Below are 24,984 nucleotides of genomic sequence, written 5' to 3'. Positions count from 1 at the left end.
GCATTGCTACCCTTTACGGACTGCCAAAACTCAGCTTAGCCCCTCTCAGAGCCTCTCTTAATGCAGTGACCAGACCCATCACTGGTTCCAAGAAACACAACCCCATCTCACCAGACCTGAATTCGCTCAATTGGCTTCCATTTGAGGCAAGGATCCATTTAAAAATTGCATGCATGACCCACAGAGCCCTACACTTCAATACCCCACTCTACTTGAAAAGCAAGCTCAAACTCTCCAGTTGCAACCGGCCCTCGAGGAGCACCAGCACACTGCTGCTTAAGCCGAAGATATTTAAAAAACTGAAAACATACAATCGTACATTCTCTGGTATTACCCCGAGAATCTGGGACTCCCTACCCGTGGAAACAAGACAGATTCCCTCAAGATTTGCCTTCAAAAGGGAAGTTAAGGTCCTCCTCATGAACAAGGCGCTGTGTTAGTTTTTCTCCTCCTGCCTCCGATCTTGTTTAGCTGTGTTAGATACTACCTGTGTTAGCTACTACCTGACATTTGTTACGGCCGTGTCGCCCGCCACTATGTCATTCTGTACCTGTTGTATATTGCTTCTCCTGTATATTATTTTTCTTCCCTTTCTCCTACAGCTATCTTACTATGTTTTCCGCAACCCGTATGTAAAGAGCTCCGATACCCGCTTGGGCCATGGTCACGCTCTACAAAACTTTTTAAATAAATAAATAAATGATGATGGGTCTGTGACTCTGTGACTGGGGGGTGGGGGGAGAGGAGTGTCGAAAAAATGTCAGCGCTCCATCCATCGGCTCCTTGTGTTTGCTTTGGAGGCCCTGAGTGCTCACTCCCTCATTGGTCTGCCTGGGCGCCTAGGGTGAGGTGAGGCTGAATAGGTATACACTACTGCTCTGCAATATGGTGAAGGCGGAGGCCAGAAAGGACGTGGTGCGGTATTGGGACTGTGCAATACTTTTGACATTGTGATATTGGGAAGCTAATATGGAGTGCTGTAGGCGGGACGAGGAACATATTTTAACTTTTGAGAAAATCATTTTTAATGTGCTTTCCAAGGAGTGTTGGGTCACTGCAAAGTTTGCTCAAAGGAATTTGGGTGTACAGTTTTACATTACTTCTATGAGAAAGATGACATGAAATCTTGTTTTATATCCTTACTATATTGTTGTGGTTCCAGACTTTGTCTTACTGGGGGGATTGAGGTGCGCTTGTGAAGTATACATGTGATTGAATTGTTCCTGAAAGGAAAACTTGACTTTAGACAGTTGTAATGCGGGCCTTATTAGTTGGCTAATAAATTCTGATATATGCAATATGTCCTTTTAATGCAAATATTTGAATTATGAGTTTACTGACAAATATCACTATGTCAAACCTGCGATATTTAGCAGGGGAAATGCCCATACTTTACCAGAATATATGGATTTTGGTGCAGTAAACACAAAAATCCACTTTATTCCCCAAAAACTCATGATTATTGCACCTGATAAATAACGCACATTTTGGTGTGGGAAACAGCCTCTACAACACGGGCTTAAGCATGTGTGCCATTTACCCGCAAGCAAAACACTGCGTGCCTTAACCATGCATATGTGTGGTTAAGGCAGTCGGTGTTCTAGCTGTCAGGGTGCATGGGCAGGGAGAGGAACTTAAAGGATCGTGGCATGAGGGACGGGGGATGCAGCTTGGTAAGTTGAGCTGGGGGAGGAGGGTAGAGGTCTTAGGGGTGGGGGCTGGTTTTAGGGCATCCGGGGCGGGGGCAGGCGCGTTGCGTCCATTGAGACATGGGGGCGTAGCCCCCCCCGCCCGCATCTCCCTCGGCGTCTTTGAACTTAAGTAAACTGAATCAGTTTACTTAAGTTTAAAGACGCCGATGGAGAACTGACAATCATGTCAGTCAACATGACGTCGGACCGCCCACCAGAGTCTGAAGAGGGTGGGCGGTCCGACGTCATGTTGACTGACATGATTGTCAGATCAGGGGCAACAGGCAGCAGCACAACACAAGTACGCATGTGTGGGGACGGAGGGCGAATTTTCACACCGTGCCCACTCATGCGCACTAGTGTCTGCTCTGCTGGCGCATGCCCATCAGGAGAGCGAGGGTTGAGCAAAGGCTCAAACCTCGGTCTCCTAATGGGCAGGCGGGCGAGTAGTAATTGTGCCCTAAGCAAATCCTGGCGCTGCTGGCAGCGCCAGGATTGGCTGAGAGGGGTAGCCAGTCCACTCCAGTGCCGTTCGTGAAGGCGCCAAGGAGAGCAGAGATGGCGCGGACCGGCCGTGAGGTAAGTTTACTTTTTTATATTTAATTTCCAGCCCCCCCCAGCAGGACCCCCCTCCCCCTCCCCCCGCGATTGCGACTTTGCGACTCTCAAAGTAGGTAGTGGCAACAGTCATCCCACTGGACCAATTGCAGGGCATGCAAGGTAGTGTAAGGTATAGGGATGCGCGAGCAGTGGTTATTCGTATAGGTGTCTGTGGCGCCACAGGGTTTGAGTTGCACTGTATTTATAGCTATTAGAAAAATTAAATGTCGATGCTAAAAGGTGTAGAGATCCACAAAACTCCACAGGGCAAGCTCAAAGCTCTCAACAAAATTCTACTCCCTAGCACACGTTTTTAAGTAGATTTGCGGTTTCCCTCTTAGTGGTATACAAACACAATAGTACAGTAAAAGAAGCAAACAATTATTTTCTTTGTTCTTTTGTTTGTTCACGCTTTATTCTGGTTCTCTCGGCCACAACCAACACGTGTTTCGTCGCTATAGGGTTTGATCCCGTGACTTCCTCAGGGCTAAACCGTCCAATTCAAAGCTCTTCTTATGTTGTGTTAATTCCAACCCACACAGGGGTTCTGATAGTTATCTCGTTCGTTCCGAAGTATGGTTTCTTTTGCTTCTAAATCCGGGTCCTTAACCCAATTCAAGTCTTCATCTCATGTGTGATTCAGAGTATATTCATGTTCTCCTCTTGGCATGCGAAAAACCATGTGCGGCACGCTTGCTCCAGTTAGGCTGACCAATTGCAGGGCATGCAAGGTAGTGTAAGGTGCATACAGTGAGCCATGTGTTGATGTGGTGGCAGAAAAGCATACAAAAAGTGTATACTCAGACCGATATTGACGTGAGAGAAAAGAATCCAGCCTGATGGATAGAGCGCCATACCTCTTTCACATACACTGTGCAAACTTCTTTTTCATTTTCAGCTTTGCATGAAATGCAGTGGACATATAAAAGGAATGGGGACAGATAACAAAACATGTTTTGATGGCGCCAATACTTTTCTTAGGGCCAGACACCCCTCCAGCGCGTGACCCCCACCCCCGCAATTGCGACTGGACATTAGGTGTCTGACGGTAGGCGTATGTCAAAAGTTTTAGATTTACCCCTTTTGTGTTACCTGGGACCCAGGTTGTTTAAATCAGACCTTGACCAAGTGTGATCTGTTTACATTAAACCGTGTATGAATACATTTAAAAAATAAGTTTTAAGTTCCCTAATGTACCCAATAAAGACTGGTCTGCTTGTACTATGTTCCCCAGTGTCTGCTGCACTGCTCACGGCATACCTGCCCAGATCATAAACGGGAACTCCCTACAGGGCACTGCTGCTGGGCTATCACTGCACAAATCGGAACGCACTTCATTTTCCTTTTGAAAGTTCTTCACACGCTCACACCACTCCCTGTTCTAACTGCACGCACACTCATTAATTGTAAATCCCTATCCTTGCGCCACCCACACAGTGCTTTCTAGATTTTAGAGACCCCGCCCACAGCACATGAGATACCCTTGAAAAGGAAGCGATTACCCGCCAGAGTGATGGTTCACACATGGAAGCAGCCAGAACATGTACCTGGGCAGATGTGATTACCAGTGCACGAGCACTAACAGGCTGGGTTGGACCAAGGTGTTTAAAAATATCCCTGTGAGAAGGTGGCTCTATATATACTAGACAATAAGGCAGTACAGTGTGTATAGAGTCCCGAAGGTTTAGCAGAGGTTAAAGTCAGAACTGACCTTACTCTCCAAAGTGGTAGCTTGGTCGAGCAGTAAGGCAGTACCAGAGGACAGTGTAAAGCATTTGTTGTACACACTAAGTCAGCAAAAGGTTTCACACACTCAAGAACTGAACTCCAGGCCAATTGTTATTATATCCTTAGATATAGTTGTTTTATTTTTAGAACCGACAGCTATAAAAATATAATTTTCGAGATACGAGTAATCTCATGTAAATACTTTGCAGAGGAGCAATAAGTTTGCACACACAATAATTACAGGATTGCTAATAAGCAATATAGTTCTGAAACACACTCTAGCATTGAGCTCAATGGATTTTCATAGGAAAGTAAGTTGATTACTTTATGGATTACTTTGGTAGTCCCAGGACTAGATCTTGGATTCAGTCCTGGGGTCTAAGCTGAAACCCCATTAGCAGAAACGTTTTAGTTACAGTGATGATTTTTCCTGAATATAAAGCGGTTTTAAAAGTTCACACTTAGAAACTTTTCGAGGTGATTGTCACAATGTTATTCAATGGGAGAAAATTCAGGTTACAGGTAAAGTACGAATGCGTTACTTTTGTAACCCAGCACTAGTCTCCTAGGGCCAGCACTGGGGGCTTAACTCAAAACTGATAGGTAATTGCGTTTCAGTATTTCGTATGATTTTTAAAGAATATTTGCAGTTTTCAAAAGTAGACACTTGGAAGAATTTTCATAGAAAAGCAGACAATGGGTTCCTATGGAGAAAATACAGGTCGCTAGTAAACCCGCAAGGGATTACTTTTGCGGTTCAGTACTGGGCTGAAGGGTACAGTACTGGCTTCTCTCCTGATCACAGGTGAGTATTTTCGAATTCGGACTTTGGCTGATTTTATAGGAATATTTTCAGTTTTCAAAATGTCACACTTAAAAAAAATTCGAGTCAAAAATGGGTCAATGTTATCCAATGGCAGGTAAGTGAATTACCGGTTTCTAGGTGAGTACTTGGTTGGTGAAGTTAGGGTTCTGGGCATAGACTCAGGGGTCCCCTAGGGTCAGGTGAGTACAGTTGGTTCGGTCCCAGCGGAGCAGGGGCGGCCGGGTGCAGAGGTAGCTAGGCCCAAAGTTATCCAATGAGGGAAAGGGGGCCTCCGGTTGGTGGCTGCTGGCTAGCAGGCCACGCAGCTCTGGGAGCTGGGCTCCTGGTCACTTGATCTGGGCAAGGGGGGAAGTAGGTTAGGGCAAAGAGGTCACAGCCAGCGGCATTCGGGCGGCTGGGTGCAGGGTGCTTTTGAGCCGTCGGGCGCTCAATGTTATCCAATGAGGATCTTGAAAAAGGAACAAAGGCTGCAGGCTCGGGGACGGTGACTCTCCAGGGGCGACCAGCACTTCGAGAGGTAAGTTGGAGCACAGGTAGGTACCCCAAAGGAAGGCACAGGGGGCTGTAGGGTGCCGGGGTGTCTTTGGGTGTCGGAAAAGCTTACCCTCGCTGGTCGCGGTTTGGGGTGGCCCCTGGTTCTGGGTCTGCAGGCGTTGGCTGGTTCGTTGAGGAGGGTCTTTGGGTACTGGACTTCGGGTCCCAGTCGCCGGGGGGACGTCCTCGTGGTCTTGGTTCGGGTTGGCCCGGCCCGGGCTCGGCTGGTGCAGAGTGGGCTGGTCCGGAGCTTCCTGGTGGGCACCAGGTGGGTTGTTGCAGAAGAGCATCTGCTGATGGGAGTCCCAATCGTCGAGAGGGTCAAGGCAGGCAGGTCCTCTGGGTGTCCCAAGGTTGCTGTCCGCGGAGGTCGCCGGGTTTAGGCAGGAGCAGGTTCCAGGATCAACAGGCCGGTAGGGCTGGGGCCAAGTCAGTTGTTGTTGTCCTGTTGTTAGTAGCTGCACGGCGGGTCTTCTTCTTCTTGATCTTCTTTCTTCTTGTTGGTATCGGGATCTAAGGAAGGAAGGTTCAGAGAGCCCCTAAATACTAAATTTAGGGGCGTTACAGGTAGGGCAATGGCAGGGACCAATGGGTCCCTGTCCTGGGGTGAGTACACCCCCTAGCCTGCTCCTCTCCTGTGGGAGGGGGGCAGGAGACTAGCTGGGATTGGGCAGGACTCCCCATATACAAGATGGCCGGGGTCCAGGGTCGTGCTTCACCAGGCCTCCTCCACCTGAGGGGTGGAGTTGGCACAGGCTGGCACCCGCCCCTTCCTGATGTAGTTTTTCCCGCCAGCGTGGGGGTAGGCCTGGTGGGGGGCTGGTTGCTTGGTACAGCAAATGGTCTGGGGAAGCTCTCAGAGGCGGTATGCCTTTGAAGCTTTCCCCTGTCCATCCTGGGGGAGGAGACATAGCACCTCGCCCAGGATGTGCTTTGTTGCAGACCCAGGAGAGCGGGGGGCTCTCCACCCAGGGGTCCAGCAACATGTCTGCTGTGTGGCAGCCTCTGCAGCCACTCAGCCCAGACGTGGATTGTCGGTTCGGGTTTCTGGAGGGCATCTCTAAGATGCCCTCTCGTGCATTTTACATTAAATCCTACACTGGCATCAGTGCGGGTTTAATATGCTGAGAAGCTTGGTACCAAACATGTCAGTCTTCAGTGGAGCCATTATGGTGCTGTGGAGTTCGTAAATGACAACCTCCCAGCACCATATACTCTTAAATGGCAACGCTGCACTTACAGTGCCCAGGAATGGCCCTGGGTACTGTAGGGGCACAGGGCTCATGCACCTGGGCCCTCACCTCTGGCATAGGGCACCTAGCTAGAGGGGTGACTGAAGTATGCCAGGGCAGTGGGTTCTGGCATGTCACACGGGGATGTGTGCCATGTCGACTCTTGCTTTAGTTCTGTACATAGGCACTCAGCCTGCAAAGGCAGTGTGTGGGTGCCAGGGTACAGGGTCCCTGAGGGTGGCACAATAAGTGCTGCAGCCCTCAGAGGTCTTCTCTGGTCACCATGCCCTGGGTACCTGGGGTACCATTTACTAGGGGCTGACAGGTGGCCACAGATGCCAATTGGGTGTTTTGTTTCAGTATTGTTTTTCTTTGTCGGGAAGGAACACAGGCCCTGGGTACCTGGTTGGCAGGGACCCAGGGCACACTCAGTCAAGGTACATCAGCAGTTCAGAAAAAAAGTGGGGGCATACCAAGGCAAGAAAGATGGCACTTTCTCACAATCCCCACACCAGTACAGTTACTGAGATCCCCCGGTCTGTTCTAGAGCAGTAAACCTGGCACAGACAGATATGGTCGCTGTTACCCTATGACACGTACATCCCTGTGATGCTGTATTATAGGCACACCCGCCAAAAAGTGTCTGCTTATGTGTACTTTCAATTTTATTTCTTAAACACAACCCCTCGGATTGTCAATGAGGCCACAAAAGAACAAAGCTGATGTGCATGGCGCCAGCTGTTTCTAAAACATTTGTGTGCTCAGCCCTCCATCTTGGAGTGTTCAGATGCCTGCAAATATTTACACACTCGCAGCCCGTCCCGACGTTGTCCGGGTATAAAAAAAGAATGACAGGCTCTGCATTTAATAATGACGGCGCCAACGTTCAGCGTGTGTGGCCTCACAGTATCCCAAAGTGGCACCGCAAAGCTGTGCTGTGCTGATGCAGATGCTGTGCGTGTCTGTAATCCCCCCAATGACACAGTGCGGAAACACGCCTTACCCGTTTTGGCCTGCACAATGTTCCCGGGTGCCTCTGTACGCGATGCTGTGTGTGTCCCGAATTTACCCCAATGACACAGTGTGCACACGCGCCTCATCCGTCTTGGCCTGCACAATGTGCCCTAGTGCACTGAGACGCCGTTACCATCTACGTGATACGACGCTATCCGCACACACCATGGGACGCTCTGCCCACGTCATTGGACGCTATGACGCAATCCGCACACACCATGGGACGCTCTGCCCACGTCATAGGACGCTATTCTGACACCCCTGAACTGAAGCTATTCCCTGCACAGACGCTATTCCCACGCTGCAGGCGGCGTTTGCTCCTCAGAGCCGGTACGCTATTCTCACACCCCTGCACAGACGCTATTCCCTGCACAGACGCTATTCCCACGCTGCAGACGGCGTATGCTCCTCAGAGCCAGTGCTACTTCCAGTAGGACGCTATTCTCACACCCCTGCACAGACGCTATTCCCATGCTGCAGGCGGCGTATGCTCCTCAGAGCCGGTGCTACTTCCAGCGGACTACTTTGTCCCGCAACGTGCTTTGTCCCTTGCAAAGTATATGTTGCGCTAGTGTACAGCCTATGTCCATCTGCTTTGCCTCACCTTTCCAATGCTGCATGCGGTGTCCCGGTTGGCGCTGTAGTTCCTGAGCTTACCCACCTCAAAAGTTTGGGCTCTCTCTTTATAATAGTAGTATAGTAATAGATATGCATGGTTAACAAACGTACTATTTAATTGCAGTCACACTGCAGCTTGTTCTGCATTCGGTGATATTATTTCAGTACCAAGATTATGGTTTACTGTGGATAAGGGTTATAAAGCTTCAGACGGTGATGTATGCCTTACATTAAAAAAAATCAATTGATAGCACAAAAAGGTTCTAACCTTTTACACAAGGTTTCAAACAGTTCTTCTTTCCCGCCTGCTCAGGGAAGGAATGTGGAATCACATTGCGGACCTTATCTGCAAATACTGCTTCCCATTGTCTTTTGGGCCTATTGATCTGGGATTGGGATCTGTGGGATCCCTAATACTGTTATCGAACTCTGACTTAGTGAAAACACACATGCACCCTCCCTATTGTCATGCTCCTCTCTTTAAGAGGCTGGACCCACAAAGGGGAACTTGCGGGGGTCACTTTGCCAACTGACTAATCCTAGCAGGTTTAGAATTTATGAGGGAATGTCCCTTGTTAAGGAGTTACTGAACCTCCTTATGGTGATTCTGAACACTTGTTATTAACCTTCCTGCTTCCTCAAATTTGTTTGAAAATGCACCATTTGTCCACTCTTTTTTCACAATGTTCCCCCCGAACCCTCTATAGTTGGTTCGGGCTCGCTCACTACGCTCGCTCTCCGCAGTGCAGAAAGACAATAATTTTACGCCACACCACTTTCAAATGTCACAAGCCACCACTGGGTGGGGGTCCTGGTGGTTTTTAGGGCACAAGCCGAAATTTAGGGCGGGGGAGGGGCAGCTTTCAGGGCTGGGGTGCAATTTTTAGGGCTTAGGGATGGAGTGCTGGGGTTAGGGTAGTTTTTAGGGCAGGGGTTCGAATGTAAGGGCTCAGGACTGGAATGAATGGGTGTTTTTTCAGGGCTGGGGCAGTTTTTAGGGCTCAGAGTAGGGGTGCTGGGGTCGGGGTAATTTATTTGGGCTAGTGGGATGGTTTTAGAGCTAAGGGTAGGGGTGAGTCTGGGTAGTTAATAGGGCTGGGGCAGGTAGATTATAACGCTGGAGGGACGATTTTTAAGGCAGAGGGTGCTGGGGTGGGATCTTCACACATACCTTGACCAATCATGCCTTTACAACGAAATTCGTTGTAAAGGCATGCGTGGTAAAGACGCAGTCTTTATAAAGATCAAGTGGTTTATTTATTTATTTATTTTATTTATTTCATGCATTTTTATAAAGCGCGGACTTTAGCCGAAGGTGTCAGAGCACTGTACAATTGAACCAGTTACGTTACATGAGAGAACTGTTTCAGGAATAGAACAAACAAAAATAGCATGCCATAGAATCGGAGCGACGCAGGCAAAAGGCACACATTCTCAAGCACAGCATGAACAGACTGTACAAGCAAAACTAAGAATAAATATGACAAATTATACAATGACTAAAGAACTTCCTGGCGAACAATAGCAGGCCATAGAATCAAAACAACGTAGGCAAAAGGAACACAATATAAAACGCAGCAAGCACAGGATGTACAAACAAAAAAAAAAATATTTGTGACAAATTTAAAATGACTAAAGAACTTCCTGGTGGGGTCTGAGAAGGAGGGAATTAGTTCTGAAAGTGTCTTTGGAATAAAAGAGATTTGAGGTCCGCTTTGGAGATCTGGATGGAGGTGATGGCACGGAGCGAAGGAGGAAGCGAGTTCCAGATTCTCACCGCATTACCTGAGAACGATTGTGCCAACAATTTTTCCCTTTTGAAGGAGGGGGTTCAAGAAGGAACTTTTCCGCATTCCGAGAAGGTCTTTAGCCTCCAGACAGTTTAAGTTTATTCGCCAGATAGTGAGGGGAGGAAGAGTGCATAGCTTTGTGGGTGATGCACGCTGTTTTGTAGATAGCTCTAGCCTCGATGGGAAGCCATCGGAGAGAAGACAGGATAGGAGTGATGTGGTCACTACGTTTGGACCCTGTAATGAACCCTTCGGTTTTGGTTTATATTATCTAAAAACGGCCAACTCGTAACGAGGTCCTTAGTTTATTAGCATACAAAGTGTTGTAATGTCATATCGTTACATATATAAAAAAAAAAACATACTTGTGCTAGTTATCACCACAAGTTATTCCTCTCACTATTGTAGGTATGTTCCTCCCACCTATCATTGTAGAATGGCAGATTCTAACATTGGAGAAACAATAGAATGTTGAAGGCTTTTAACTTCTATTGAGAAGAGCTTGGATTATCATCTTTAACACTTCACATGGTTCCTGTCATCAATACAACACTAAGCAAAGCGGCTCTGGTACTTCAGTGCGGACTTTGCTTCCAGCGCGTGTGCCGAGAGTGGGGCTTCGGAAGTGTGGAGCACGGAGAAGACACTTATAAATGGAACGGCAAGAGCAGACGTGCCAACAGACAGACCCGCTTCAGGCGGATGCCAAAAAGGCTTTATTTTAGCTGTCTCCCCCTGAAGATGCCTATATTTTAATAGGTGTCAATGGGGAAACCCATTCCCCCCATTTTTTTCCAAAACCCCCCACTTTCCTGTTGCAATACGTGTGCATGTATGAAGCTCTCTGTATAAACTCCTTTTTAAAATGCATTGGAGTGGAGCCAATATAAAGTGGGAGAAAGTTAAAGAATAATTTTTAGCGAGAAACACCGGAGTTTGCCGCATAAATAAGAAGTGGTGGCGTTCTATGTGGATTTGAAAAATAAACTGCAATATTTATTAAGCAGTTTATATAAATCTGCGGGTTACACAGAGTTAAACACCGGGGCATGAAAGCTACAACTACAACAAGCCTGGGCGGATTGGCACTGCGGGCACTCGGGCATGGGCCGAAGGGCCGGTGTCTCAGTGCACTCTGTGGGCCGGTTTTTCCCCCCTAACCAGTCCACAGAGAGCACTGACAGGGAGAGGAAAGCAGCTGAGCCTGGTGTTTCGTCGTTTTAATCTCCCCATTGGGATGATCTCCCCTTCCCATAAGCCCCATAGAGGGAGACCAAACCAATGGGGGAGAGCATCTAACTAGCCTATAGCTGTATTTGTAAGCTCCCTTCTGAGTAGGGGGGAGACCAAACCAACGGGGAGATCATCTAGTTAGAACGCAGGCCAGTTCAGTGATGATCAGCTGTGGCCTCTCTTTGACCCCCTGGCATGCCAAGCAATCACGTGGACTGGGGAGGGGTAATTGTGTGCCTTCATTCAGGGCATAGTGGGGAGGAAGAATGGGTCTCACTATGGGGGCCAGGTAATGTGAGGAACTCGCACCCTCTTCACCTTAGCCTCCCCCCCCGACCCCCATGGATGGCCCAGAAGCTGTGTTCTTGCTTTAGCCCCTCTCCTGCCACGCCATTGCCCTGAGGCAGTGAAGGGCTGGGGAGGGTTGAGTCATTTACAAATAGCTGGGGCCTCGCTGTTTTCAGGTGCTTCTGCGCTGGAGAATAGCATTTTAATAGAAAGGAGCCTTGCTGTTTTCAGATGCTCCTGCACTGGAGAGCTGGGGAATAACATTTTAATAGAAAGGGGCCTCGCTGTTTTCAGATGGTCCTGCGCTGGAGGGCTGGGGATTAATTTATTAAGAGAAAGGGGCCTTGCTGTTTTCAGATGCTCCTGCGCTGGAGGGCTCGGGAATAATTTTTTAAGGGAAAGGGGCCTCCCTGTTTTCAGATGGTCCTGCGCTGGAGGGCTGGGGATAATTTTTTAAGAGAAAGGGGCCTTGCTGTTTTCAGGTGCTCCTGCGCTGCGCTGGAGGGCTGAGGAATAATTTTGTAATAGAAAGGGGCCTCGCTGTTTTCAGATGGTCCTGCGCTGGAGGGCTGAGGAATAATTTTGTAATAGAAAGGGGCCCGCTGTTTTCAGATGCTCCTGCACTGGAGGGCTGAGGAATAATTTTGTAATAGAAAGGGGCCCGCTGTTTTCAGGTGCTCCTGCGCTGCGCTGGAGAGCTGAGGAATAATTTTGTAATAGAAAGGGGCCTCGCTGTTTTCAGATGCTCCTGTGCTGGAGGGCTGAGGAATAATTTTGTAATAGAAAGGGGCCTCGCTGTTTTCAGATGCTCCTGCGCTGGAGGGCTGAGGAATAATTTTGTAATAGAAAGGGGCCTCTCTGTTTTCAGATGCTCCTGCGCTGGAGGGCTGAGGAATAATTTTGTAATAGTAAGGGGCCCGCTGTTTTCAGATGCTCCTGCGCTGGAGGGCTGAGGAATAATTTTGTAATAGAAAGGGACCCGCTGTTTTCAGATGCTCCTGCACTGGAGGGGCTGGGAATAATTTGGTAATAGAAAGGGCCTGTCTGATTTTCAGGTGCTCAGCTTGTAGGACATTGTCACCTTGGCCCCGTGTCCTTCCCAAGAACAATATCCTCCCACTTACATTCCTTGTGTGTTTCATGAATGGGCATGGTCGCGAATGTGGGCCATGCCCGTGAATGTGGGCCATGCCCCGCGAATGTGGGCCCCGCCCCTCAAATGTGGGCCACGTTTTTCGTCAGTGCCCGGGCCAAATTGTGATCCCAATCCGACCCTGGCAACAAGTTATCATTTTATAATTTAGAAACTAAAGAAAGACAGTATTTTTTCCCAACATGACACCACCTCCCACACGACCGTCTCTGGCATTTACAGGTACTGAAAACGAATGCTACTCCAAAACCGACAAATGAAGGAGAGCCGATCTCACACGTCCGGTGTTATGATGTTGACCTACAGGGCTCCCTTCCAACTTCATTAAACCCGAGCACCCCTCCTTACCTACTAGTACTCTCATGGTGGAACAACTAGGCGCATGCGCTTAGACAGCCAATCGTTGCAAGTGGTGCACATGCTGCCCGCACTAATAAGCGTCCTTTTGTAATAAATGTTCAGTGCATTCAGTTCTCGATTTCCAACTACCCACGTACAAAATTATAGGAGAACGCATATACAAATAGCTATTCGAACAAAGAGCTGTATATTGATCTATTAACTATCACTGCATATTGCACTTTTCCCAAAGCCTCTGAAAGCTATGGAATTTAAGTCGACGCACGGCAAATAAATACCGCTTCTAACTGAAAATCTAAAACGTGGAACACCCGTGTGGGGCAGTGCTGTTCCTAAAGGGACGCAGGCGCCATCTTGGAACGGGGTGTTTTTATTATGCATGAACACACTGCATCTGCAGAGTTAAAGGCGGGATTCTCGGCTAATAGTTCAAATATACGATCGCACTGGATAAACCAAGAAGCAGCCCGAATTGCCACCACTGAGCCCTGGAACTATATGAGTCTAGCTTTTGGTTAACAAGTCGTTCTACCTGACCCACCCATTGTGGAAACAGGAAGAATGCCCCTTAGAAGATGGCATCGGTTGAAAGACGCCCCATAACCTGTCGCGGTGACGTCATATGGTACGCGCCGTACCTCCCTGGACTAGAGTACATCCAGTGTACCATCGATAGGAACTACAGGTGAGATTAGGACGACTATCTTTCGGGGGGGGTCGCGACGTTGGCTTGTATTGTCGCAGGTTGCACCGCATGTCTTTGACCAACTGGGAGAGTGTAAACTGCCTCGTTTTATTGGGGTGGGCATGGGCTGTAGCAGTGCCTTGTGTAATTAGTTGTGAGGTAACGTTAACGTTTTCATATAATTAATATTATATGCATATATTTAACAATAAGGAGAAGTCTGCATTAGTGTTTTATGACATACCTCCGAAAGGACACCGCAGTTAGGTCAAAATAATGTCTCTTTGCGCAATTTTACCACGTATGGCATTAGCCAGCGGCTATGAACTGTATCCGTTCTTTCTCACCTAATGTTGTCTTGTAGCGTTGATAGTTTGGAAGGGGAGCGTAAGGTGGTGTAGAAGAGTGGGACACTAAACGTATGTAAAAATGAGCAGGCACTTTATTTGACGTCGTCCAACAACTTTTCTTCATCAAATGCCACTGCTGAAGCCCACCTTTACAATGGAATTATAAGGTTCTAGAGGGCTTTGTGTAAAGGCTGGAAAGCCAGAGGGGCAAGACACAACACCACGCTTTCTGCAAAGTATTACTGGCTGACCCTCCAGGATAGTGCGACATAAACTAGGACATTTTTCGGCACAGAATATGAAATTTTATGTTTAAGCTATAGGTCACGTTAATAGAATATAAATAAACATTCCCCAATCTATCATTAGGCCTGTGGGACTATGCTTTCCACATATTTATATATTTACACATACATGTACATCTATTCCTTCAGGGGGAGGGGAGGGAGGTGGGTTCACCACCATTTGCTTCGTTAGGAGCCCCAGACCTTAACAGGGCGGCCAGTGTCTCGGGAACTAAGCTTCCCGCAAATAAAAGCACACACTTTCTCAAGTTGTGTAATAAACTGGTTTTATTCCATGCAGGCAAAAGGGTCAGATTCCCTGCTTGTTTCAGCTCTAACAAACCTTGGTCACGGGAAAAGTCTCTCTGTATTCAAAAATGCCCACATGGTTTATAATGGCAAATATTGTCCTCCATAGTTACTACCCGGTATGTTTGCCATATCCGGGCTGTTGCAGGGAAACTGCCCATTTCAATATGCCTTCAGGATCCTTTGCAACAAAGAACAATGCACACTTGCAAATAGATTAATATTCATAAGAGTACTCATTTCTGTACACCCTAGGGGACCTTGGACATCAACTACAACTATTTGTTGCTATACATATTCTGTCATGATCCTACAGGATCAAATCACTTTTTGTTTCTCAAGTAGGCCTTATCTTGGTTGTATGAATACACACTCATTTGTTTCATACATAGTGCTCTCTTTGGAAAAAGCTTTTTTTGGGTTTGCTAATAAGTTTGGCACCGTTTGATGAATCTTCACAAACCTTTCCCAGAAAAGGTCTTATCCACCTCCGCTCAGAGAGCTGAGAAAAATGGAGCAGGGGTGTCCCAAAACTCTTTTTCCTCATTATTTTTTTCCATAGGAATATTGAACAGTGATCCAGAAAAGGCTGCTGAACAGAATTATACCAAATTTCGCAGAAAGCGAACTCTTGGTCCAGAAGGTACCATTGGGGCCCAAAAACTCTTTCTTTCTTTCTCTCTTTTTAAATTTTGCTGCAAATTCATGTTGGATCCGCAAATCCACAACAGCATAAAAACAAGCATTTACAATGCAACGGTTTCGCCTTTGCAAAAGTTAGAGCTATTGGCATTGTAAATGACAACATTTTTATTTATGTGTTGGTTTTGAAAACAGATAAATAAATGGGCATTGTCATTTACAATGCCAATAGCTTAATCTCTCGCAAAATGCCACACACACACCCACAGAGCACACCCACAGAGCCCCCCCACACACACCCACACAGAGCCCCCCCCACACACACACCCACACAGAGCCCCCCCCCCACACACACCCACACAGAGCCCCCCCCCACACACACCCACACAGAGCCCCCCACACACCCACACGGAGGCCCCCCCCACACCGAGGCCCCCCACACACCCACACAGAGGCCCCCCACACAGAGGCCCCCCACACACCCACACAGAGGCCCCCCACACACCCACACAGAGGCCCCCACACACACCCACACAGAGGCCCCCTCACACAGCGAGCCTCCCACACACTGCGAGCCCTCCCCCACATGATGCGAGCCCCACAAAGCACATATTACTGTAACCATTTGAGGAGATAATAGGTGCAGTAACAGCAAATTTCACAGCGACTTACGCTGGGGCAGAACTAGCCCGTGAGGATGGCGATGTTGCTCTGAATGCCAAACCAAAATGTAATGAAGGCGGGGCCCTACTAAAGGGGCTTTACTAACAAAATAGGCGTAAAGTCACCCGTACAGCCATGTGTCTGCGATCGCCTACAAGAGACGGGGTGTATGCAGGCAGGCACAGGGGGGGTAGGTAGGGGCACATCAGACATGCAGTGGGACAGGCTTCTCATGAGAGGTCAGCTCTGTTGGTTGCGTGCTGCCAAGTTAAAAGAAATGACCCCCCCGGCTGGGGTCTGCATGGGAAAGGCACCGTTCGCCCTGTGCGCGGTTCCAGGCGCCCGGGGGTGCCCACTGTACTGCTCTCAAGCGGCAAGCCCATGTGCCTCCTGCAACCTTCCGAGCCCAGACCAGACCCTCAAACAGTCTGTATGCAAGCAAGATACACCTCGCTCACGTCAGAGAAGTGGCGGGGTCTGCAGCCAGCCCCGCCCTCCCTTGCAGCTGCAGCACCACCCGGCAGCTTTGATTCACGATTCTCCCGTCTCGTCTACATTCCCGGAGCTGGGGGAGGGGGCAACTAGGAATGTAAAATGTCACTACGCTTCAGTAAAATCTACCTGCAAGAGCTGCCGACTTTGGAACGGGAACTAGGTTCAGTCTCGGCGACAGCGTGGACACGTCAGTGGCTGGGAGGCCGCAGTGGGCGAGCCGCGGGTTGTGCCCCTAGGAATACCGGGCGAGCCAGGCACAGGAGTGCAGTCCGGACCAGTCCCAGGGATCGCTACTGCCCGGCCGCCATCTTCGGAGGAATGAGAAAACAAACATTGGAGAGAAAAAAAACCACACCCGCCCACACGCATGATGTTCAAAAAGGGGCGGGATGAGTAAAAATCGCCAGAACGCCCACGAATCTGCTCCGGCAATGACGGACAGATCTCTCTTCCAATGGCTAGCCTCCATTTATGGAGCTAGCCAATGGAAGAGCAGGCGGGACAAAGCCCCCGTACTGCTTCTCAAAAGATTTCGCCTGCGCAGCGGATGACAGGCGAAACCTAAAAAAGCATTAGCCTCTGCACTTCCAATCCCCCTCCCTCAGGTGGGCCAGTGCAGTAGGGGCGGTGTTCTTGTATATTAAGGGGAGCATAATGCCCCTCCCAGAACCTCGTTGGGGTCCTGGGGACCCTATCCCCCCTGCCTCATATGTAAAATCAAGTTGGGGGTGGGGGCAGTTAAAAAAAAAAAAATGCTGCACCCACCCGGGCTGAAGCAAAGGAAAGGTGCAGAATGCCCAGTATGGTGCTGGCGGGTGGCTAGAGCTGCTCATTTATTATTCACTGCTACAGCAAGGTGTGCCCCACAATGTCCTATGACTTTTTTTATTTCCCCATAATCAATATTTTCTTGCTGGCAGTGCCCCTAAAAGAGGCAGGGGTACCACCAAATATTTTTTTTAATGTTGTGGGGGCGATGCAGGAAGTGGGGCAACCGTTCCCCCCCGCAGCATAAACAAAGTATGTCTCCCTAGGTCATTAAATTCTTGCGCCCTGAAGAACTTAAAGTATTTTTAAAAGCACTCCTAGCTCTAGCTCTATGCTCTTCAGCTGCAGTGCAAGGCTTTCTCGTGCTTGTTGTTATGATTGTATTTTGTGGGCTGAAATTTTTTAAAAGAAATACTCATAGATGTGTTAATTTAATTTTTTTGTTTAAAAAATATAATATCAACATGTCTTTCTTTTAACACTTTTTAGCTCACGAAAGGCAATTATAAAACTGTTTTTAACAAAAAACCTTTATAAGTACAAATTAACCAAAATTGCAGCAAAGAACAAACATTTGCCTCAGCATGCAGCGTGTCAAGAAGAGAACAGAATCACAGCAGTATATGCAACAACAGCTGTCCATACAGGGGCAGTACAGTGTATTCATCTCCCCAAATCGTGTGGCACCTCCCCATCTTGTCCGAAGACTACTCAGGGCTTTAATTTTCTATTTCAGTTGATACATTACGTATCAAACAATATTAAAACAAGAATCGGAAACTTAAAAAAAAAAAAAAAACTTTGTATAACTGTTTTATAAAATCATTTTTAATAAACATTGCATCGTGTGAAATACATATTTGATTATAATTATTATTGATTTTTGGACTAAGGTCATATATCTGCTTTATATATGTTGATATATTCAAACCTTGAGAAATCCAATAAGCTCACAATTTATATTTTGGTGTTGTGACTCTTTGATAGTCAGTAAGTCTGCCTGAGTGCGGTCAGGCCCTACAAGAGCAGTTGCACGCTGCGCACACCAGACATCGTGAGCCATGGGAGGTTGGGTGCAGGGCCTGGCCACAAGCTAGAGCCTGTGCCCAACCTCACACCATCAATGGCCAAAGGCCACATGCAGCGTGGAGTAGGGTGCCCAAAGGGGGAGTGCGGAGAGGAGTGCAGGACTTGGTCACAGGCCAGGCCCTGCATCCAACACAAACCGTGCCAAAGGCCGTGTGTGGCGTAGAGCTGCCTTCCCACAAGATGTTGGACACTCGTATAACAGTGACTACATTTTTGTGTGTGTGTGTGTGTATAATGTGTGTGTGTGTATATATATATATGTGTGTGTGTGTGTGTATATATGTGTGTGTGTGTATATATATGTGTGTGTGTGTGTGTATATATATGTGTGTGTGTGTGTATATATATATATATATGTGTGTGTGTGTATATATATATATATGTGTGTGTGTGTATATATATATATATGTGTGTGTGTGTATATATATATATATGTGTGTGTGTGTATATATATATTCACAGAAAAAACCATAGGTTATAGACCATATATAGTTAGGAATTAGCATTTACAAAACCTTGAAAATTCACTGAAAAAACCATAGGTTATAGACCATATATAGTTAGGAATTAGCATTTAGAAAACCTTATTTTACTCACACAAAACCATTGAAATTCCATATATAGTTAGTTGCACTAACTATATATCGCGCACCCGCAATCCACTGCTGATGATGTCACATATTACATCATTCATGACATGGTCAGTGACATCACTGATGACATCACTGATGACATCTCAAATGACATCACTGATGACAACATCCAGTGACTGTATGTTTCTGTAAAGTTAAAATATGTCTTAGATATTGAAGAATGAGTGGATGTATAAGTGTCTGGATGAAGGATTTAGTAGGTGCGTGACTGACTGTATGAGTGAGTGATTAAATGTGTCTCACTGAATGCATGGGTTAGTGACTAAACTGTCTTAATTTGTGCATCATTATGTCTGTTGTGATGTAAACTGCTGCATGTGTTGATCATTAGCTATACGAGAGGCTATATGTGTTATTAATTGGTTGCCCAAGTATTTCTATGGGAGATTGAGTTTGTGTGGGGGTGGCTGGAAGGTGTGTGACTCTGTGCATAGATGTGTGAGCAGTTTATTCACTAGGTGTATGAGTTCAAGAGTGCATGTGGAAACAGCTACATGGGCAGTTGACTGTGTGCATGAGTGTATTGATGAGTGAATGGATATCTCAATGCTACATGTCATAGTAAGTACATATGTAAAACACAGTACATGTGAGAGTTGGCATATATAAATAACTGTGCATGAGAGCCACTGAGTGAGTGGTTGTATCGATCATTGTGAACTTGTATCAGGGATTGTATAAGAGAGTAAATATGTGTTAGTATATGTTTCAATAAGTAAGGTGTGTATAACTGTATAGTTGAAGAAATGGAGGTGAGATTGTTTCTTTGCATGACTGACTGGGTGTGTGAGTAACTCCATGGATGAGTGGCAGTGTGTGAGTGTCTGTATACACTGAGTGTATCTAAGGTTATATTAGAGTCTGAAGAGGTTTATCGTATTAGCACAAGAATGATGCCAAATGAGACGTCATCAGTGATGTCATCAGTGATGTCATTTGAGATGTCATCAGTGATGTCATCAGTGATGTCACTGACCATGTCATGAATGATGTAATATGTGACATCATCAGCAGTGGATTGCGGGTGCGCGATATATAGTTAGTGCAACTAACTATATATGGAATTTCAATGGTTTTGTGTGAGTAAAATAAGGTTTTCTAAATGCTAATTCCTAACTATATATGGTCTATAACCTATGGTTTTTTCAGTGAATTTTCAAGGTTTTGTAAATGCTAATTCCTAACTATATATGGTCTATAACCTATGGTTTTTTCTGTGAATTTCATTGGTTTTTTAACAGCTAATATCTGTAGCTGTAAAATGTATTCTTCTTTAAATCCCAAAATATATTTTATATGTTTATGAATAATTTTTTTTTTAAATATTTTTTTTTCTTCGTTCCCGCTTCGCGAATCGGGAAGCTTCCCGTTAGCTGACCTTGATGCCGCGAAATAGACCGCGAGCCGGTAAACGTTTCTTTACCGCAAGTGCCGCGTTAGAAAACAACATCGTGACGCCTCCCGTCCGCATGACGTTTCACGTTGTCGCGTGATACGTCATATGACGTGCTACGTTAGCGAACTGGTACGCGAAGCGAGTCGCAAAGCGCAGGTTTCTGGAAGCAAACCGGGAGGCCCTGCAAAGCGCTTAACGTAAACACAGCAAGTCATGTGACTTGGTAATAACACTTTTCATTGGTTCATTTCACTTTTGGTTTCCTAATGATGTAAGACTAGGTCATATAATCTAAAATGAACACTTTTGATTGGTTGAGAACTCTTGTTTTTCCCAAATGATGAAAATCCCTCCTTCTTTCCTCACTCTGACTTTCATCATTGTGAGAGAAAGACCCTTTGTGATCACTGAGCAATGGCTTCTTTAGTAGCTTCAGCTGGTGCTTCCCCACCACCTCCACCACATCCAAGGAAGAGTGGACCACCTGCTCAAGTTATAATTCAACAAGAAGAGGAAGAAGAGGCACAGGACGACGAGCACGAAGAGAGGCAGTTTTTGCCTGAGGAGCCCAGGACGTCTCACCGGAAAGAAAACTTCATTTGGCAATTTTTTAAAATTCCCAAAGGTCAGAAAAAAGTAAATGCAAGATACGTAACTTGCCTTATATGTCAAGATAGACTGTCCAGAGGGACCGACAAAAAATACAGTTTCGGAAACTACACAATGCATCGCCATATGACTAGGTGGCATCCTAACAACTACAGTGCTGCACAGTTTCGGAACGACCTAGATAATCTCCCTATTATGGCCAGAAGATCTGTTGTACCGGAAGTAACGGGACCAGAGGGCAGGGAGATGGTGCCAAATATACAAATGAGATTTGGTGATGTAAAACACATCTGCGCATTTTGCGATGGATTCATTTCCTACGGAGAAAAAAGCATCACTCTGATCAACAGAGCTATTGACTATCATATGCAAGTTTGTCCGAAACGCCCAAAATAATAAATACTTCTTTTTTTTGTTTTGTTGCTCCTGTTGAGCCCTTTACAATGAATCGTTTTCATTGCCCCCTCCAAGAAAAACCCAAAAAAATATAAAACTGTTCCGAAAAATTCAAAAACAGTAAAAAAAATGTTCAGAAAAATAAAATAAAAAGTTCTTTTCAGAACTACCTCCCCGTTATTAAAAAATTGGTACAATATTTGGAATTGTGCCAACCTCTATTTCTCTTAGTTCGCTTCCTAGTTCGCTCGCTGGTACGCGAACCGGAAGCGAACCAAAAACAGTAAGTATAAGGGAAGGAAACAGACACTTATGTTAAAAGAAACACAGCTATAAGGGAGTAAACTAGAGATACCATTACCCGTAATCCACTGCTGATGATGTCACATATTACATCATTCATGACATGCTCAGTGACATCATCAGCAGAGGATTGCGGGTTTTTTGGCAACATGCCTTATCCACGGTTTAATAACGCTGCCTCTTGCTTTATATAAGTTTTCAAATTGTATGAAATATATACCAATAGGTCGTTATGAACCTTTAGGTAGTGCTTTTCTTCATGAGGTCTGGTCGCTTCCATACACATACAGATGTTTCAAAGATGATCAAGAAGTTTATCTGAATGGAGAGGAATGCACTGAGACGCCAGATCATTCACTAATGTGTAGGCACATACAGTTACACGGTTCATGCAACAAACACCGACCAAATATGGCTTGCGTGTTGCAAGGCACGCCAGTTCCTGCTATCATCCCCACGTTCAAGTTGTTGGAAAATGGTAGTTATTTGATGCTCAATAATGAAGATTGTTCTGAGTTAATTAAAAGTATTCCTTTTATCGTAACAGTAAGTGAACGGGTTATTTGCTGCAGAAATGTTCTATTTCCTCCCACACATGAACATAGGGAGTTTTCAATCTGGCCACAAATACCAACCTTGGGACACGTTTCAACGGCATGGCAAGAATAAGAGCTCTTTTGTCTCAGAGAGAGGTGGCCTTGAGTTCGGCCCGTGAAACTTTCGTACTTCACATAGCGAACACCCATACAGAGGTGCACACCCTTTTCAATTAAGATTTGCCTTTCAATTTCAGCAACATGTTTCCGACTATCTTTAACGCATCCTCCACAAAGTCCCAGGCACACTTTTTTAAAGTTGTTACCAGTGGTCTCGTGACTTCATTTGAGAAAATCTTTGGAGTCATCCCTGCTTCCTTTCATTGTATTTTCTGCACTCTGGTTCGTAGATTGGCATTTTTACTTGCATTACCAGCGGACGCTCTTGTGCTTTTTTACATTTTTAAATATGGATGTCCCTCCTATGCAACCTCCGACCCTGCAGCTGCTGACACTGTTCCGCAATCGCATGCTAGAATATTATGGCACAATGCCGTTGGCGATATTAAGCACGGCATATGGATTATCTTTTCGGTTCTCCTACTTCACCTGTGTCCAGCCTGTATTTCACTGCCTGACCTGTGATTTCGATTGGGCCATTGATTTGTGTCTCTGCGGACCGGTTTCTCCTGACGTCGACTTTAATCAGCTGATGACTCCTATCATTACTCACGAGTTGGTTTGTCCTGGCGAAAGGATTATGGCTGTGGCATTGATGCATGGACTACTTGGTCCCTGGAATTTACTGGCGGCAGCACAGTCTTTCTTGGAACAGAGCTTTCTTGAAAACCCACCGAGCTGTCCTCTGATGGTGATAGAGGATCCGGTGCTGGGAGAGCACGTATGTTCTTTTCCGCTTTTAAATTGGATGGCTGAACTGTTTTCGGATGAAGACGGTGACTTCCTATTGGAGGCTGTTGCAGCTTATTTTGCATACACAGTTATGTCATAGACCTTTTTCATGTTTGATATGCTGAGTACTAGCATTTCATTGACAATTCATTGACTTATTTGTCAAGTTTTTATTATTTACCTTGCCTATTGGCTTAAGACTCGATAAAGTACTTGGCTGTTTTATTTTTCTTTAGCATTAAATTTTCCTAGTTTTTAATGCTTTACCTTGCGGACCGTCCACATATAAACTTGCAATCTGCTCTCATGAGATGGCACTTCTATTATCTTATTCAGTTCGTTTCCGGATCATGAGGAGGTGTCATCTAGGTCCTGGATATCTTTACACCGTGTTAAGTTAGCATGGGCTCATTACCGGTTTAAACGCCATTTTTCCTTTTTTGCAACTTCTGCACACGACACTTAGTTGTTGCTTTAGCTTTCCACCTAGTAGTTCATCGTGGTTTACATGAGAATAATATGTTATTGGTCTACTATCTGCTTTACTTGTTAAACTATATCTGTACAGCGAGTGCTAAAGTTTCAAGAACAACACGATACAGAATTGTTATGAGGTCTGATCTCCGCGACTTCATACTCATAACATAAGTGCAACTTCTGCCAATTCTGGGCATGAGGCGGGTTTTATATTGCTTTGCCGAACACACATACACAACAGTTGATGCGGTTCACATGAAGAGAGAGCTGGTGTATGCTGATGTGATTCCTTCAAATCTAAGACACTAAAGTATGGGCACGCCCTAAACCAACACAAAGAGACCTTCTTAGCAAATAATATAATATGTGTATTAGGGAGGGTGAGATATAAGCAGCCGCGGGCCGTGGAGGGAGTTACGATGGGGCAGGGAGGCGGGGAGGGGGAGAAGCAGGGTGGAGCCCTCTCTACCTTGCCCCTCCCCCTCCCCGCCTCCCTGCCCCACCGTAACTCCCTCCACGGCCCGCGGCTGCTTATAAGTGTTGCTAACTCTTATTCATTTACAGCATGTTAACATACTGTCACCATTCGCTTTTTATGTACTAGTAACTATGCTGGTAATTTTGCTACTGATAATATGTGTACTTGTATTCTCCACCCTGCTTCTCCCCCTCCCCGCCTCCCTGCCTCACCGTAACTCCCTCCACGGCCCGCGGCTGCTTATAAGTGTTGCTAACTCTTATTCATTTACAGCATGTTAACATACTATCACCATTCACTTTTTATGTACTAGTAACTATGCTGGTAATTTTGCTACTGATAATATGTGTACTTTTATTATCTAAGGTACTACGCCTGAGAAGACGGCATTAGTAAATAAACATTTCAAATACACATCTGTTCTTCTTAACTCCATGTTCTGGTTTCTAAGAAATCTATAACGACCGACTGTTCATGAGTTCCACGTATCCTGAGGTACTATAAGTTCATATTCTGGATTGTCTAAACATTGAGAGTTTGTTATATCCAATGTGACACTGTACCTAGCTTGCTAAGGAGTTTTTGATTACTAACGTGAGTTTTGGGACACCCTAATTCGCCGAGGTTCCAATCCTCTGTCCACAGTTCTGTGTGAGAACAGAAACCCTGCGACAGGGGCACCCCCGACCCTTGCTGGAGCTTCATCACACTTGCGATACAACTCCAGCAATGCGCCACCTTTACGGCACAGATACATCACGCATCTGTGCTGTTTTTGCCCCATGATGCGCCGCATTGTAAATGCAGCACACCATAGGTGACGGAACAGCGGCACAAAATGACTAACACATCCCTGGTGATGCGCCAGTCAT

At 46.2% G+C, this 24,984-nt stretch overlaps 2 protein-coding genes across 2 annotated transcripts in view; one reads left to right on the top strand and one right to left on the bottom strand.

Moving 5' to 3' along the window:
- Positions 1-13,203, bottom strand: part of LOC144755659 (epimerase family protein SDR39U1-like) — a 100,179-nt gene extending 86,976 nt beyond the window's left edge. Inside the window, exon 1 of the mRNA XM_078644824.1 lies at positions 13,056-13,203. Within this exon, the coding sequence (XP_078500950.1) occupies positions 13,056-13,071 (16 nt within the window). The 5' untranslated portion in view covers positions 13,072-13,203. The remainder of the gene's footprint in view (positions 1-13,055) is intronic.
- Positions 13,204-13,613: 410 nt separating this feature from the next.
- The window catches only part of EMC4 (ER membrane protein complex subunit 4), a 153,795-nt gene continuing 142,424 nt past the window's right edge, over positions 13,614-24,984 (top strand). The window contains exon 1 of the mRNA XM_078644825.1: positions 13,614-13,752. The gene's annotated coding sequence lies outside the window, so the exon portion shown is untranslated. The remainder of the gene's footprint in view (positions 13,753-24,984) is intronic.

The sequence above is a fragment of the Lissotriton helveticus genome, chromosome 5_1, assembly GCF_964261635.1.
Source record: "Lissotriton helveticus chromosome 5_1, aLisHel1.1, whole genome shotgun sequence".
In the NCBI taxonomy this organism is placed as follows: domain Eukaryota; kingdom Metazoa; phylum Chordata; class Amphibia; order Caudata; family Salamandridae; genus Lissotriton; species Lissotriton helveticus.
Note: the sequence above shows the minus strand (reverse complement) of the source record. Positions and strands in the feature narration are given on the sequence as shown.